This window comes from Euwallacea fornicatus, chromosome 2, assembly GCF_040115645.1.
Source record: "Euwallacea fornicatus isolate EFF26 chromosome 2, ASM4011564v1, whole genome shotgun sequence".
Classification (NCBI taxonomy): domain Eukaryota; kingdom Metazoa; phylum Arthropoda; class Insecta; order Coleoptera; family Curculionidae; genus Euwallacea; species Euwallacea fornicatus.
In genome coordinates this window covers 6,061,831-6,079,913 of record NC_089542.1, presented here as the reverse complement: position 1 = coordinate 6,079,913, position 18,083 = coordinate 6,061,831, and the positions used below count along the sequence as shown (strand labels likewise).

Here is an 18,083-nt window from a genome sequence, read left to right as displayed (position 1 = left end):
CCTATCATAAATACACCCTTGGTTAGTGCCAATAGGGTTGCAAATTACAGATATGCTTTGTTCAAATTTGATGGTTACGTTGCGTTTCTCTCTATGAGAGCGACTTAACATATCATCTATCCCCCACCCTAAAATGGGCAACTGCCTGGAAATCAGAGACGATGATAAAATTAAAAATTGCAAAATGTCTAAAAACGTCACACTACAGGGTCACTATGCGGGGTGAGGACTAGAAATGTTGGAAACCTGTAAGGAGTTCGTCAACCCCAAAGATATGGATGATAAACTTGATTTGACCAACTACTCTATGGATAAATTTGGATGATTCTTCTGGGAATTCAACGATGACATTTTTCAAACCTTAAATTACCAATTGCATATGTAAAATTTGCGACCCTGACTAATTTAAACCGGAAGATCTTGGTTAAAACTTTTTCGTCTCTGAATATTTTAAAAAACTCAAGAAAATCTTAACATTTTGTAGGTTTGGAAAACTTTATTGGAACCTATATGGCATTTTCTAGAGTCTGAAATATCGGGGATTTGAAATTCTTACGCGAAATGGAATAGTTCGCTCTGAAAAACTTTGAACTGTCACAATTTCTCGTTTCTCCTCTTAGAATAAAAAAAGGCTAAAACATCATAAAATGTCAATATCTAAGAACTTGATTATTACTTTTGGAAACTTAGAACGCAAATAACAAAATTCCGAACCTGACGGATCAAACAAGTAAATTTGATTGCTTTAGCTTGAAGAATTTTATGTCTAAAAAATTTGGATTAAAGTCGATAAGAGGGATTTTCAGATGATATTACAGGCATGTCCAGAAAAGCAGCTTAAATATAATTGAATATTGAAGCATGAAATCCCGTTGAATTGCTCGTTCCAGAATTTAACCAAATCGATTACCTTCCAATTTGCTTGCTTCAAACTGCATAATTTCCTCCTAAAATAGTGTTTCCTCTAAACTCCAGTAATAACTGAATAGAGGCCTCTCCTAAGCAGCAAAGCAAAATTGAATTTAACCGGCAGTAGGCCCTTTTCAGATAAATCCGGAAATGAAATCTAGATTAGGTCTTAACGATATCGACGTTATTAATTGCCTTTCGCTCCCTAATTAAATGCCATCTATTTTATGGTTTTTGCCTCTTTAAATCTTTATCACAACCTTCTAGTTCGTGGCACGTTGGCATTAATTTAACAAATCGTGTCGAATATTTAAATGCGTGATTTGCTTTTGACACAGATATTATTTATAAAACGAGGCTCGGCTAGAATTAACTACGAAACATCCTAAAATAATACTGGATTCTGGATCCGACACTATCGATGCAAAATACTGGAGAAACTAAAAATAATCCATGTTGTAATATTCATGTCAGTAAACAGAATAGAGAGCTTAATGGAGAAAGGGAGAATTTTGATAGTGTAAGCAGTTTGGTCCAAAATTCATCCCGGAGGCTTAGAGCTGCGAGAGCAGAAACACGACAAATACAAAATGGGGCCAAGAATTACATCCAAAATCATAATAGAAAAGTTATAAATAACCCATTTTAATGGTAGAAATGCTCTTGAAACTATAAACGTTGTAAAAGTGGCCAAGTTATATTATTGTAATGGCCCCATTTTACGGTAACGAGCATTCAAAGCAAATATGAAACGGTTACAGCCAGATTTATAGACCATTCTTTACATTTGTGAAGTCATCCTGTTTTACGGGTCTCTAACATAATAAGTCAAATTATTTTCCATCGAGGCCAAATTTATTCAAAAATACTGCGAGTGCTGCAGATGGCAATCAATATCATCACGATTGAAAAATAAATGGAAAATGGCTTGATATTAATAGATGGTGATACGCCAATGATTTAACGTATACTGAGTGCTATAAAGGTTTTTTGGAGGCTGACAATTCATCACGTCGTTCACGAAAAAGCAGCGGGGCTGCCCCCAGTTTTAATTAAGGAACATTGCGAAAAAGTCGAAATTGAGGAAATTATTATTTCTGATAATTGCTGGGTTTAAGCCTAATTTGATATAATAACTTTGGTGTGTATTGAACACTATAAAAGATCTTCGTAATTTGAAAATATGCAATTTTAATTTAATAAAATCAGCAGATTGCTTAAAGCCTTAAAGCCAAAAGGAACCAGCAACAAAAGAAAGCTCAAGTGGGATAAACATTTGAAAAATTGCTGAAATTTAAAAGACTGTGCCTAGAAAACTTTGATTTAGTATATGCTGAACGCAAGATAAATTCTCAATAGTTTTATAAACCATTATACAGGATGTCAATTTAAGAACTTCCCACCCCTATTATCTCGATGCAGGATACATTTTTAAAAAATCGCCGGAACACGTCGATTTTATTGTCGAGGGGAAAGAATTATTATATAGAATTCACTGATCCTCTTTCAACCCGCTACCCTCTAGAGCCACCCTCTCAAATATCTTAAATGGCAAAGATGGTTAAGTGATACATTGTTAGGCGTATTTGTTTATTTTAATTTATTTTCTTATTAGTGTTTTGATAGCGTTGAAACTAAAACTTTTTTGTTCAAACATGTTTTACGATTTTGAAATTGTTGTAACAAATCTATTTACTAACCTATTGACTTGTTATTTGTCGAGACGTCCATCAAAAGAAAATAAGCTTTAATTGATGAAGCAAATGTTTATGAATCTACTAAATTTCCGCAGTGCTTGAAAAAAAACATCTACGTAGAATATCATTTTTTTTCTTTATTTTTATTTGCAAGAGAACGCCGTTTCGATCAATTTCGATATTATCTTGCAAGAAAAATATTTTTTACTACCTATGGTACTGATCGATATTACTAAACATCTACATCAGTTAAAATTTATTGCAAAAACTTATGGTGTTATGGTGAGTAATTTTAAAAATGGTATACATAATTCAGCAAGGAACTGAAGTTATTTTTATTTATGTGGCGTAAGGAAGATACGCAAAAACAACAGTAGAAAGTTTTAATACTAAAAATTCTAATTTAAATGTGAGTCACAGATACGTTTTAAACTTATTTTAAAAAAATACTGCTCAATGTGTTTTAAATAAAACTGTTCAAATAGACATTCTGGGAACTTTCGTTGTAGAATCCAGCAATTCACTGGGTATGGTTGCAAGTCAAATTTGATTGTCACATAAAATTGTACTAAAAGAACTGAAATAAAATAAGTTTCATCCCAACAACACGCAAATTCTACAGGAACTCTGTGATGACGATTTTAATGGAAGAACCGAGTTGTGCGAAACCATGAGCAATTTAATTAATAACAATAACCAAAATTGTTTAACAAATATTTGAATCAGTGATGAGTACGTCTTTTTCTTAATGGTCGAGTCAGCAAGCAGAACTGCAGATACTGGAATGACGAAAATCACTATATTTTTAGAGGGGATGCTACACAGTGGCCAGGAAAAACTAATGTTTGGGCTGGTGTTCTCGGAAATGCTGTTATAGGTCCTTTGTTTATTCAGCAAAACTTAATTGGAGAGCTGTACTTAAATTTACTTGAAAACGTAATTGATCCTTTGATAACAATTCATTTGGAAGTTCAAGTTGAAATATTTTGCAAGAAAACTAAATACATTTTCAGTAAGATGGAGCTCCATCGCATTATTTTCGCCTAGTGTGAGTATGGTTGGGTGGGGTCGACTTCCAGATGAATATATTGGTACAAGAAAACCGAGAGAATCGCCTGCAAGATCACCAGACTTAACGTCGTTGACTTGTTTTTTTATGAGGGCATATAAAATCGATTTTTTACATCAAAATAGGCTTTATTATTGTTTGAGAAATAACACAGAACATTTCGAACATTTAATAAACTGAAAATATTAAAAATAGGAATTCCAATTTCAAACGGGTGTTTTTTTTTTAAGACCAGTAATAAGAAAAATTATTTGTTGTAGATTTTAAAACGGCTATGCTGAAGTTTATTACAACAATTTTCTAGTCACAAAACATGTTTGAGTAAAAAAATCTCAATTTCAACGCTATCAAAATACTAATAGGAAAAATGAATTTAGAATGATCATAGACATCTAACTTAATAACGCAAGAGTCAAATGTAATAAATGAAGTATGAAAATGTACAGAATGAAAAACCATTTAAAATGATGTATCCTTTAATCCCTTTTACCATTTAAGATATTTGAGAGGGTGGCTCTGGGCGGTAGAGGGTTGAAAGAGGCGCAGTGAATTCTATGTAAAATGTGTTTTCCCTCTATAACAAAATCGACGCATTCTGGCGATTAAAAAAATATAAATGCTGCTTAGAGATAATAGAGTTTGGAAGAATTCAAACAAACAATTTAGACAAACATGCTTAAAGTAGTGGCGTAGTGAAAGGATTTCTGAGAGCACAGAAGTTAGAAATTGCCAGCGTTATTGCTCAAAATTGCTGGGTTTAAAATTATCACGATACGTTAATAACATGTTATATATATTGAATGCTTCAAAAGTTTTCTATAATTTGAAAACCCACTGACTAAAACAGGGGGTGCAGAACACAATAAACTTCTCAAGAAATTGAACGTTCGCGTTTTAGAATTTGAACTAATTTTATATTAAAATTGACGAATTTTCTAGACACGCCTCTGCTTTTTTTTATAAATAAAATAATTTTTTTATCTTTGTACTTATCCTCCTCCAATATAGTGCACTATAAACCATGGCGCACAACCCTTTATACAAACTCAATAATTTTCAGAATTAAGTTTACAGAAAATAATATTACCATATGAAAGATTAAAGGTTAGACTAGTATGCCTGCAACTTCTCAGATTTTATAGAAAAAATGTCCGTGAATTTGAAACAAAATTATATCTAATATAGTACACTACAAACAGTGACGTATACTATTTTTCTCAACTTGTATAATTTTCTAAAAATTCAGTTTCACAAATTGAAATATTTTTACATTAAGGCTACAAATCATATCATTACGCTTTTCATTTATCTAATGTGAAAGTGAAAATTTCTAACACATATTTTGGACCAAATGCTCTAACTCCAATCAGTAGGTGGCAAGCTTTACTCAAAGTTGATAATTTTGAAAACTTTTAGGGCTCCATAAATTTAAACATTTTTCTGTGAATGTGCAGTAATCCGTATATTTTTCATTATCAAGTTCGAAATTTTCATGACTTTGCAAAATATTTGCAGTAAGTTTACCAAACTGCAATCAGTGATGTAACAGACTTTGTTTAAAACTGATAATTTCCAGAACATGGAAGTTTCATAAATTTTAATATTTATTCGTTGACAATTAGAAATTGGCCCAGTACGCCTCTGAATTTTTTGATGAAATTGGAATTTTTTCTAAATTTACAAAATATTTTTAGAGTCCCACATGAAACTGCAATCAATATTGTAGCAAGCTTTCGTCAAAGGTCGTAACTTTCAGAATGTTTAAGTTTCAAAAATGAAAATTCATACTTTGCTATTAAATTTTAGAAATGAGTCTGGTGGGCAGTTGACATTTTATGTAGTCAATTAGTGTCGTTGCAAATATTGATTTAAGTTAATAGTTTTTGGAAAATGCAGGTTTAAAAATTTCAAGATTTTACTGTATGGTTAAGGGCTCAGAACACCTAACACTTCACATTTGAAAATAAGAAAAAAATTAAATAGTTAAGAAAAAGTGAAAATGGAAGAAATAATAATTTTCAATAATTTGTGGGTTTAGAAAGGTCTTTTCCAATTAACCGTGAACCCGCCACTGCTGTATTATTGACTGCCTGAGACATTCGAGATGACGGGAATTGATTCGTTACATAAAAGCCCCCAAGTCCAGAGCCGAAGATGTAGTATGACGCAAACTGGGAAGGTCTCGGGGGGTGGAAGGTAGAAAGTTTAACATTTGTTGTGGGGTCAGCTGATTAATGGTGTGACAGCAGAAAAAAGCGGGTTTGAGCCTCAATTTATCTTTCGAGGTCTCTCATAATTGAAGGTGCTGGTGACATTAAATATCCGAAGAAAATACTAGAAGATAAATGGCTGCAGTATGTTATTAAAACGCTCCCCAATTTCTCTTTTTCGGTTTAATTTCATGTTTTCTTTTAAGCTAATTAATGTGATTGATGGACATGTTCTCTATGCATGTAAATTAGATCTAAGAACGTCTTTTTATCGAACCTAAACCCTACAAAACGCTTCAAATAAGAGTCAGAACCCTCGCCAAACAAAGCCAAACCTTACCACAATCAGGCTGAAATTTTCTCTTCTGGAAAGTCCCGGATGGGTTCAATAGAAACACTAAAGATCGCAACACTTAACACACGAAAACAAACGAGTAATCGCGGTCTGGTATGCACTAAAATGAATATTTGAATGGTTCGACAGATGAGTAAGCGCGTGCGACGCCACGAGATAAGAGGGGACGTCGATGACGACGGGCGTCGGGTCGAAAACCCGACGTCGGCGACGCGGGAAATGCGACAGCACGTCGCAACTTGAGTCGGATAAAAGGGAACTTGTGTTTAGGGGGATTCGATCTGGAAATAAGGCTGCGTTGCCACGTAGTGGTAGTGATGAATGTCTCTATTTATTGTATAGGGGAACGGATTTTGAGTTCAAGTAAAACAATATTAAAGTTGCTGTGTTGGCGGTATTTAGGTGTCAACTCTTGTGTAACGACATTTGTTAGAAACTCGTCGAGAATGATAGAGAAACAAAATAAAGGAAATTAGTAGTAACAGCTAAAACGTCTTTTATACATATTTATATGAACATATGTATGCTCTAAGAGTAGGTCTAATACCTACTCTTAGAGCTGCTACCCGCGGCGAAAAGTTTTGAGCGCAATACAAATGAAATTGGGCGTCCGATTAGGAAAAAAGTTATTTTATGTAGTAACACCTTAATAGCTTTCGTTACTTTGTAAAGGAGCGGCGCCATTAAAGTAGGTTTAATTTACGTTTAATGATTCTGTTATTGTAGTTTTGTATAAATTGAGTTGATAGTTTGCTAAATTAATTATGCGTTTTTTTAGCTTCTGCAATAAGCGTAGATAAGAATCTTTGTTAGGTTGTTGAATTAATGTTGGCCAATTTTATTACGATAAAATTTCTGTCAAAGTATACGAATAAAAAATTCCGCGAAGATTTTACAAATACTATGTACTACTTGATTCATGAACTTCATCTCAATTACACTCCAAATAAAAGACGTGCATGCACAATTTTAGATAATTTTAAACCAATTCACGCAATCTGAATTAGAAAAAAATATTCGAGCATTGCGTGCATTTGTGCTTTTTCATATTGAATTACAATCATGTCTATTGTTCTAAATTAATCGATCATTTTGATTGCAATTTGTATATCACCCGTAATAAAATTTCTACCATTATGAGTATCAATATAAAAAAAAATTGCGAATAAAATTCTCACGACGAGAACCTTTTAGTCTCAAACATCAGCCAAGTCATAGGCGATTACCTCTACTTAAAGGACTGGGTTTCTGTGGCAGTATGAGAGGCTCTTAAGGAATACATATAAAGCAATGGTCTGAAAAAATAGGAGAGTGTCAGATATTATGCAGATCCTCATATTTGCCTCACTTATTGTATGAAGATTATCTTATATTAATAAAATGTGAAGAAAGTTTTTCAGACAAATGCTGATCCAAATCGCTTTGAGTAAATCTGCAGATACTCGGAAGAAGTCTACCGTTAGAAATGCGTATACGAAAATCGCCTGAAGGATAAAAGTTTTGAGAACTTTTTTGAGGCTTCAACAAGACTTATTGGCCTTCTGCCGCTTGAAAGCTTGATCTATCTTGTAGTTTCTTTTACCCAATTAATACTTTTTTCCCCCCAGAAAACATTAACGAGCTGAGCTCAGCTTTTTGCCTGGCACAATACAAAACAACGAAAAAAAGAGCGATCAATTTATCTTCCACATTATGCTGCCGGTCCTGAAATTTTCCTTCGGGCCTTAAAAGCTCATATTTACGTCCTGCCCCGTTTTTGCTTTCCCGCATTGTCCCAGTTTCTTCCCTAGACACCTTAATTGTGATTCGCCTTAAGATGTACGTATAATATTTGAGCGGAAAGTTAAGGGCAAAACTACCCCTGTTGCACCGTGAATTGCATATTAGCCCCCCGATGTGATGTTTATTTGCCCTTCCCTCGAGATTAAAGCTGACAAGAGGGCTGAAACAATGAGAGCAGAAAAAGGGGTGAAAGGTGGCTTTGTTTGAAATCAAGAGTGCTAATTACAGAACGATATTAGGCCGACATTGAGCGCTGCGAGTGTTCGTTAACTAAAAAATAACGAAAATGAGAAGGTAATTCGATTAAAAATTAGCAAGATACATTTTGCGATCCTTCAGAGCGAACTGCAGCATTTAACGCAAATTGGATAACTCTAGAACCGTAAATATTATAGAGCAAACCCAGTAGAGCAGGTTAAACAGCCCGAGTGGCTCGGAATGAAACCGCTCAACTGTTAATAAAATCCTCATATGGTCCTCTCACAGAATCATGAAAATTCAGAAGTGATTTATATACACGAATTTTTGTTCAAAATATAGGACTTACCCCCGTCGCTCCCTCTCCCCGACTTGCCATCCGAGTTCCATTCTTCTTCTGGAAATAAGAAAGCTTGTTTTAATATATGGACTTGAAACCCTCATATCCAGTTTCGGTGTTTGATATAAATTGCAAGGGTGCTATGTAGAAAATGAGGCATGTTATCTGAGGTTTTATTTAGTGCTTCTGCATGATGAGTTCTGTTTATGTATGCTTTTATTGTCGATTGAATTTTATGGGGAAAATTTACGAAGAAAATTCCAAGTAATCGTGCTTGCAATTGCAAAATAAATGATCATTTAAACTTGATGAAAACAAGATAAACTATCGCGACACATAATATTCATAAAAGTTTAAAACTATAATGAGCATTTCGAATTTGATTGTGTACTAAGCGTGTATATACGACTTTTCATAAAAAAATTTGAAAGTTTTAGTCTTTTTGACATTTCAAGATAATTATCAACTTTTAAAAGTCCCAAAACTAATTTTTTTAGTACGTTTGTACAATTTTTTTGTTTCTTAACTTTGATTTATTCTTGGTACGCACCTGATTATACACATGGAATAAACCAGTTCTCAGGGGTTTTTCATCAACCATGTTATGAAGTAACCAATTTTATTGCACAGTTACAATTTTAAATTTGTTGGAATTATTTTAAAATTCACCACTCTTTAAAATTGCTTTTAGCATACTTGTGACATATTGCTTTTTAAATTAAAGACTTCTGTAGGATCACGAAACCGGGCCATAATTCAATTGACCATCGACAGTTCCTAGATTTCTGTATTCGTCCTTTCCGTTCGCAATGCCGCGTCCCATACTTAAACCATTATGATAAGGCAATTATAGTGATCATCCTTGGGCATCTGGTACCCAGATGTGACCAAGCGGGGTGAGAACCCAAGTAGCAGTAAGTTAGTTAGTAAAAGAAGAGGCTGACCCGGGTAGTCCCAAAAACCGACGAGTTGAGATAAGACAGGGCTCGGTCAGCTTGCTCTTCTTTTCTTTTGTTCCTTTTTTCGTTAATAAACGCACACTTATAGCTTTATTTCTTGAACTGTGATTTCTTTAGTAGATATAACCACCATCCCATATCTACTCTAGTATTGGAGTTTGATATCCCATTAAATCCCGATACTACATTTGGGGGCTCAACCGGGATCACAGTAATCAGGAAGGTTATAAGTGGGTGTGAAGTCGCGTCGGTAGTGCGTGTAAAAGTTGCAAGAAAGTGCCAAAGTTAGTGAGCCATGGAGGAGATAATCGACCAGGTTGCAAAAGGTGTCGCCGCAGTGGAGCTAGAGGACGCTCAACTTTCGAGAATGAAAGTTTCAAAGCTCAAAGAGGAGCTAAGGCAGCGAAATCTCAGGGTGACAGGTCGCAAATCTGAATTGTTGGCGAGACTAAGAGCGGCACTCCTACTTGAGCGAGATCACGCTGCCGGCAACGAGGAGGAGGATGAAGACTTTGAGGACAATGAAGAGGAAGAAGATGAAGATAGTGAAGCTGCCAATGCCAGGGGACTCAGAAGGGCAAGGAGTAGTCACGAGGAGGTATGTACCCGGTATCCTATGAGTGGTAGCCGAGGTAGTAATGACGACGAAGACGATAGTGATGACATGTACGACGAACGTGCCCATCACACCCCAATGACACGAGGACAGAAAGTGTCACAAAGGGTATTATTAACCTTCAAAGACGTTGAAGGATCTCTGGAGAAGTTCACCGGTGATGGCCACTCGAATGTCCAACGTTGGTTGGACGATTTCGAGGAGATGGCTTCGCTGTGTGGGTGGAACGAAGTCCAGAAAATTGCGTATGCCAAGCGATTGCTGGAGGGATCAGCTAAGTTGTTTATCACCTATGAAAGATGTGCAAAAACTTGGTTGAAGTTGAGAAAAGCGCTGAAAGATGAGTTTGAGGAAGCTGTGGACAGTTTGCAAGTGCATCGAGATCTGAGCACGAGGAAAAAGAAACCCGAAGAAACGCTCCAACAATATGCATATAGAATGCTACAGATTGCCGCGCCAGCAAATATTGAGACGCGTGCAGTCATTCAGTACATAATTGAGGGCATTGAAGATGATCCGGTAAGCAAAGCTGTACTGTACGGCGCAAAGGACATCAAACAGTTAAAAGAAAGATTCGGCCAGTACGAAAAAATGAAGCAGGAGATGGCGAAGTGTAAAACGCAACGGCCCGCGAAAAAATTTGATAGGACAGGACGTGTGGATAGCCAAAACAACATGAAGTCCAAAGCTCCAGGAAACACCGTAACGAAGCGCTGTTTCAACTGCGGTGCAGAGGATCATGTGAGTGCATGGTGTCCCGTGAAAGAAAAGGGGAAAAAATGTTTTAAGTGCGGTGCGTTCGGGCATATCGCCGCGGAGTGTACGGGAAAAGCTAGAGATGTATATGTAGTGTCGCGGCCGAGAAAAGAGAAGTACCAAAAGGCAGTGACAATTAGGGACAGTAAGGTTCTAGCTTTAGTGGACACTGGTAGTGATTTAACTCTAATGAGCGAAAGTGAGTATGAAAGATTGGGGTCACCTTTGTTAGTAAGTAGGCGTGTATGTTTTGAAGGTTTAGGCTCTGAGGTTAATGAAACGATAGGTTCCTTTACCACTAGCATGACGGTGGAACATGATGACTTCGCCGTGGAATTCCATGTCGTACCAAGCACCATCCTTAAACAATCGATTATTCTGGGGACAGACTTTTTAGATCGCGTTGAACTCCGCGTCCGACGGGGAAAAGTAACCTTTTTTAAGTTAGACGATGATGACAGCGTTGATGTCGCTGAGTCTAGGCGGCCGCACATATTTAAGATCAATACGATTGACGAAGCAAAAGAAATTGAGCTATCGCATATTAAAGAGGAGGGCTATAAGGAGGAAATTAGGGAAATTATCGAAAATTATAAGCCAGAAGCAACACAAGACGTTGGTCCACGGGCTAAAATAATTTTAAAATCCGATAAACCAGTAATATCAAGACCGCGTAGGTTGGCTCCTTCAGAGCGAAAGGAGGTAGCTGATCTCATGAAATTGTGGATGGAAGAAGGGGTTATTCGACCATCTAATTCAGAATATGCAAGTCCGATTGTTATAGTTAGGAAGAAGGATGGCACCATTCGTGTGTGTGTAGACTATCGGAAACTAAATCGGCTGATTTTAAGACCCCTGTCTCCTCTACCGTTAATTGAAGACCAAATAGACGCCTTAGCCGAAGGGGTATATTTTACCGTCCTTGACCTAAGAAATGGATTTTTCCATGTACGGGTCGACGAGGATAGTCAAAAATATACAGCCTTTGTAACGCCTGATGGTCAGTTTGAGTTTCTGAAACTGCCATTCGGGTTGAGCATTTCCCCTTCGGTGTTTCAGAGCTACATAAATGCTGTTTTTAGGGAGCTGGTAAAGGTGGGAATTTTGGTTTTGTATATGGACGATTTGATTATAATAGCCAAATCTATGAGAGAAGCTCTTAAGAATTTTAAAACAGTAGTCAAGGTCGCTGCTCAGCACGGGCTGAGAATAAAATGGGAAAAATGCCAATTTTTGACGGATACTGTTGATTTTCTGGGGCATGTTGTATCTAGGGGTACAGTAAGACCGTCGGAAGTTAAAACGTTGGCTGTCCAAAAGTTCCCGGTGCCCAAAAATGTTAAGGGTGTACAAAGTTTTTTGGGCCTCACCGGTTATTTTCGGAAATTTATTCCAGAGTATTCCCTTATAGCCCGACCTTTGACTGATTTGACGAGAAAGGACTGTCAATTTAACTTTGGCGCGAGAGAAGTAGAAGCTTTTGGGAAATTGAAGGCATCGTTAACAAATGGACCTGTTTTAAAAATATATCGGGTAGGGGCAGAGACGGAATTACACACAGATGCGTCGTGCTTGGGATACGGTATGATTCTCATGCAAAGGGATTATGATGATGGCAAATTCCACCCGGTGTATTATGCTAGTGGTAAGACGACCGAAGCAGAGTCTAAGTACTGTAGTTATGAGTTAGAAGTGTTGGCCATTGTAAAAGCCTTAGAAAAATTTAGGGTCTATTTATTGAATATACCGTTTAAGATTGTAACCGATTGCCAAGCATTCGCCGCCACTATGAAAAAAGAGAAATTGTGTTTGAGGGTGGCGAGGTGGGTGTTATTGTTACAAGATTATAATTACGAAGTAGTTCATAGACCAGGCAAGAACATGTCGCATGTAGACGCGCTTAGTAGAAACCCTTTACCTATAAGTTTGTACATTTCTGAAAATGACGACGGTTTGATTGCGCGATTGAGAAGTGCTCAGGACAGAGATGAAGATTTAAAACGAATTATCAACGCCACAACGCGCAATGAAGCCGACGGCTTTTTGTTAAAAAATAAGCTATTGTATAAGAACGTGGATGGAGAAAGTTTGGTAGTAGTTCCTAAGAGTATGGAGACGCAGGTAATTAGGAGGGCTCATGATCGGGGACATTTTGGGATAACCAAAACTGAAGCGGTAGTCAAAAGAGACTTCTGGTTTAAGGGGATGCGTCCAAAAGTGGAACAAGTAGTCGCAAGCTGCCTTGATTGTATCCTGGCTGAAAGGAAGCATGGTAAGCTAGAGGGATTCCTGCACCCCGTTTGCAAAGGCGACGTTCCACTCGACACGTACCACATAGACCACGTGGGACCAATGACTAGCACGCAGAAAAAATACAAACACATATTAGTAATCATAGACGCTTTTAGCAAATTTGTGTGGTTGTATCCGACTAAATCGACAGGTACCGCGGAGGTACTGCATCGACTGCGAGGCCAATCCAATGTTTTCGGAAATCCTAGAAGGATTATTTCTGATCGAGGAACAGCCTTCACGTCTAATGACTTCCAGGATTACTGCAAAAGCGAAAAAATCGAACACTCCCTAATAGCGACGGGGATTCCACGAGGAAATGGGCAAGTCGAAAGGGTAAATCGCACTCTTATTCCGCTATTAACCAAGATGGCCGCGCCAACGCCGGACACATGGTACAAACACGTAGACAATGTGCAAAGATACCTGAACGCGACGCCAAATCGCAGTACGGGCAAATCACCGTGTCAATTGTTGTTTGGAGTTGCCATGAGGTTGAAAGAGGATGTGAACCTAAAGGAATTATTAGAGGAAGAGTGGATTACCCAGGTCGAAGAGGACCGCGAGGAATTAAGACAGACGGCAAGGAACCGCATAGAGAAAGTCCAACAAGAGAATCGCCGCGGGTTCAATAGGGGTCGTAAAGCAGCCAAGGCGTACAAGGAAGGAGATTGGGTGGCTATTCAGCGGACACAATTTGGGCCAGGATTAAAACTAAAAGGGAAGTTTTTGGGCCCTTATCAGATTGTAAAAGTACTAAGAAACGACCGCTACCTAGTTGAGAAGGTTAGCGAACACGAGGGGCCACAGCGAACATCAACATCAGCCGACCACATGAAACCATGGGGTATGGGTTTTGCTAACAAAGAATCCGACGAAGACAATTGAGGGCAATTGTCGCGGCAGGATGGCCGAATGTAGGATCACGAAACCGGGCCATAATTCAATTGACCATCGACAGTTCCTAGATTTCTGTATTCGTCCTTTCCGTTCGCAATGCCGCGTCCCATACTTAAACCATTATGATAAGGCAATTATAGTGATCATCCTTGGGCATCTGGTACCCAGATGTGACCAAGCGGGGTGAGAACCCAAGTAGCAGTAAGTTAGTTAGTAAAAGAAGAGGCTGACCCGGGTAGTCCCAAAAACCGACGAGTTGAGATAAGACAGGGCTCGGTCAGCTTGCTCTTCTTTTCTTTTGTTCCTTTTTTCGTTAATAAACGCACACTTATAGCTTTATTTCTTGAACTGTGATTTCTTTAGTAGATATAACCACCATCCCATATCTACTCTAGTATTGGAGTTTGATATCCCATTAAATCCCGATACTACACTTCATTAACAGCTTTTTAAGAAATATTTGCCCCTTTTAAGTTTTTTTTTAGTCCGGCTTAGATTTTACATGCAAAGCATTCGTAAGGCTACTAAATTGCGAAATAAGCAGTAGCGTAGCAAATTTAAAAAGCTAGTTTTAGTTACAGCTTTTCAAAATTAAACACTTGCAAAAAATAATATTTAGCAACCTTTTTAATTGGGGTTTTATTACGTCTCTGACCTTACAATAAAGCTGTAAATTTTTTTAGAGATTTTAGAGAAGCTTTTCAACCTTTAAAATGCGAAATAGTCAGTAACACATCAAAATTTAGAGGGCAGTTGCATTTTTTTTAATTAGATAAAATTCTTCCAAATTATACAGTTTTAAATTAAGTTGATTCTAATCGGTAAATTCCATTCGAATGCGGACTTAATGTTTCTTCAAAAGCTTTATAATAATGTGCCTTCTTCAACCTTTTTTAACGTTTTTAAATTACCATAAACCACTGGCATTCCAACCTGTTGAAGAGCACTTCAAATGCTTAAAAATTAGATTTTTCCGAGGAAATTTACTAATACAGATCTGGCATTTCTTAAAAATTTCTGAAATTTGCATATTTTAAATAAACCTTGAGATGTATAAGATGCAAAAGTCAGGGGCGGAGTAATTCCTTAACAGAAGGTAATAGGTGGATGGTTAAAACAATTATAGTAACAAAAATGCAGTCTTTAAAAAAAGAGTAAAAAGACAATTTTCTTTAAAAAAACTCTTTATACATTACTTTTTAGTTCGTTTTAAAAATTCATTTCAGTACGCTTCTATGTGACAGGTATTTTATGAAAGGTAGGTATACGAAATTTTAATGGAGCTCTAATGATTATTGACTATAAAAGAATCAGTGGCATATCTGACCCTGTCAATGAAAACCGAATGTGGGCATTATTCAGAATTAAATACCGCTACCCTTTTAAAGGTCATTTGCTCAAAGCACAGGTAACTTTACCAGGAAAATATCCATGGAAACCAAAAAACTGGGTAAGAAAACGTTTTAATTGCATGTAAATTATTCTTGTGCTAAAAAAATATAAAATCTGTATCCTTGTCTGGTTTTGACTGAAAATTTTAGAAAATTACTAAAATTTTATTTAGACCACATTTTTAATCTTCTATAACCACTATAACAATGGTATTTAAATCCAATATTTTAGGTCAGCATTAAACTAAGATTAAGTTATATGGGATTAACCGCAGGGTGTACCTCGAATCACAATTTGTTTATAATTCAATTATCCATGAGCATTTTACCTGAACACCCATCCGAAAGGTTGTCTTCATCCTGAAAGCTATTCCTGCAGCATCGGCTGCATCTTGAGCACATCTCCCACTTGATTCTTAAATTAACGCGACACAGGACCGAAAAGAACTAAAACTAAACTCTTCCTAGTCTGGCCTGCAGAGTGGGGCCCGAATAAAATTATATCCTAGTCCGAGGTAAATTTGGATGGGACATTTGTGACTTCACGCCCGATTTAGCACCAATCCATTAATGATGGTTTTTTTGAGAGAAAATCGACGATAATTGCCAATTAGAATTTCACGAAAATTAACACTGAGTTGCACGCAAAGTTCTGAAACAATAAACTTTCAACAGTATAAGCCGCAGCCCCAAACAATATGGACAAACAGGGGTGGTCTCTTTCATATAAACACCACAAAAGTCGCATATTTCGTTTTTAGGTCACATCATACAGGCCAAAGGCCTTTGTATTGTTTGATTTCGTGCTACAATTGGTTGTAAATCAATATGTGACATAACTTTTAATGTTGCTATTTGGAACATTATCTCGGAATCTCCCATCTGTCGGGCTAAAACTGGAAACTGAAAGCAGCTTTTTCAACCCCCGATTTAAATTCGAAAGGGCGCGAAAAAATGAGAGAACAAAAACAAAAGACGCGGTCTGCAAAGGGCGAGAAGCACCGCATGACTGGATTTTTGAGCGAACTCGTCCCTCCCTAACATCCTGCTTTTACTGCACCCCGTTAGAGGCCGATAGGGGTGGTTAAGGGCGAAACGTCACAAAATTCGGTATTGGGTTACGTGCTTAGATATAGGGCAAGTACATTAGAGCGAATCCTCACTTGTGAATTATAATGCGAAAGCCAAAAACAATATGGCATTTGAATAATTGATGACGGTCGTTATATTTTATCACCCGCGAAATACATGTTCTGAAAGGTGCCGAGTGGTTCAGGATAAAAAAATAACAATGCAACTGTGTATCATATAAGATTCATGTACAGGGCAGTCCACGTAAGATGGTTCGCTACAACTGACAAAAATACATTTTTTAATTAAATATCCTCTATTTTGCTTAAAAGTATATGAGATCATTCAAAGGATTCCCCTATTCCATTATTTATTAATACCATTATGTATTAAAAATTCTTTATTTTCCAGATAAAGTTCAAATGTGTATTTATTGCTCACTTATCCAAAATCCGTCATTCAATAAAAATACTTGGAAATATAAGAAACTACATATTTTCAAAATCGAACTTAATTTAAAATGGTCTTGAATTGATCTATCAGGGATTATCTCAGAGCCAAACAATTTAGTTTCCGAAAGGATTATATTGGAGATAATTTTGATTGATACGTTAAATTAAGGCCGAATATAGTTGATAATTATTCTATTGACCCACACTAACTTGCTTCATTGATTATCTAATAAAATGTTTTTTTTTCTAATGCAATAACTTGTAAATAACTTTTTTGACGAATTTCGATTAATCACCCTGGTATTCTTGTATGACATTTCTTGCGTTCCTTTAAGAGGTTTTACAATAACTCAAAACTAACCTAAAATTTTTGGTAACTTTTAATGCTTTCCGAACTTTTATCTTAATAATCTTGCTCAAAGATGATAAGAGCTATTCACATTAAAAACCGCCGATAATCATGATGTTTTAATTACAGTGAAGGTTCGCCGTTACATCCGGTAATTAAAATAACCAATTTCAAAATTCATCGATGCGAAGTTTCAAGCATCTCTAGTAAATCTGGATTTACATTGAGGAATTTATTTTAAAAATCACAATATTCTAAACATTATTCAATAAAGCAGTCCAAAGTCTAAGAAAATTACGCAAAAGACACAATTTAAACCCTATAGAAAATCCTGTGTAATTTCGCAAAATCGAAAACGCCACTGGCTTTTCTACAGTCAGAAATATCGAAGATTTTCTGATCGGTCTGAGATTAACATATCAATTTATTGCATGTCAATTTCAATAGGGATATCCCAGATTGAATTTAATGAGGGCTCAAAGGTCGAAGATTATTACGCAAAACGACCCTTCCTTTAGAAAATTGCATGTAGTTCACTAAAATTACATGAAATCGAGAAACCGCTACTAGTCTTCCTCGAGTTAGAAAGATCGATTATTATTGTAGTAGTTATATTTGGATTCACAAGTAAATTTTTCATAAAACATAGTCGTAGCAAGTGGAATTTGAAAGAAGGTTAAAAGGTCAAAAAATGTGTCAAAGCGAGGTCTTTTTTTAGAAAATTTTCTAACATTGAA

General features: G+C 36.6%; 1 protein-coding gene across 6 annotated transcripts in view; it reads right to left on the bottom strand.

The window, feature by feature from the left end:
* The window catches only part of LOC136345809 (coiled-coil domain-containing protein AGAP005037), a 119,465-nt gene that overhangs the window by 88,024 nt on the left and 13,358 nt on the right, over positions 1-18,083 (bottom strand). For 3 of the 6 annotated variants that reach the window (XM_066294434.1, XM_066294451.1, XM_066294496.1), the window contains one exon: positions 8,570-8,617. The exons of 1 other annotated variant lie outside the window; for it this stretch is intronic. In XM_066294434.1, coding sequence (XP_066150531.1) covers positions 8,570-8,617 — 48 coding nt within the window. Of the gene's footprint in view, positions 1-6,225; positions 6,405-8,569; positions 8,618-15,803; positions 16,115-18,083 lie in introns of those variants that run through there. 2 more of the 6 variants (XM_066294459.1, XM_066294527.1) reach the window with 2 other exon arrangements.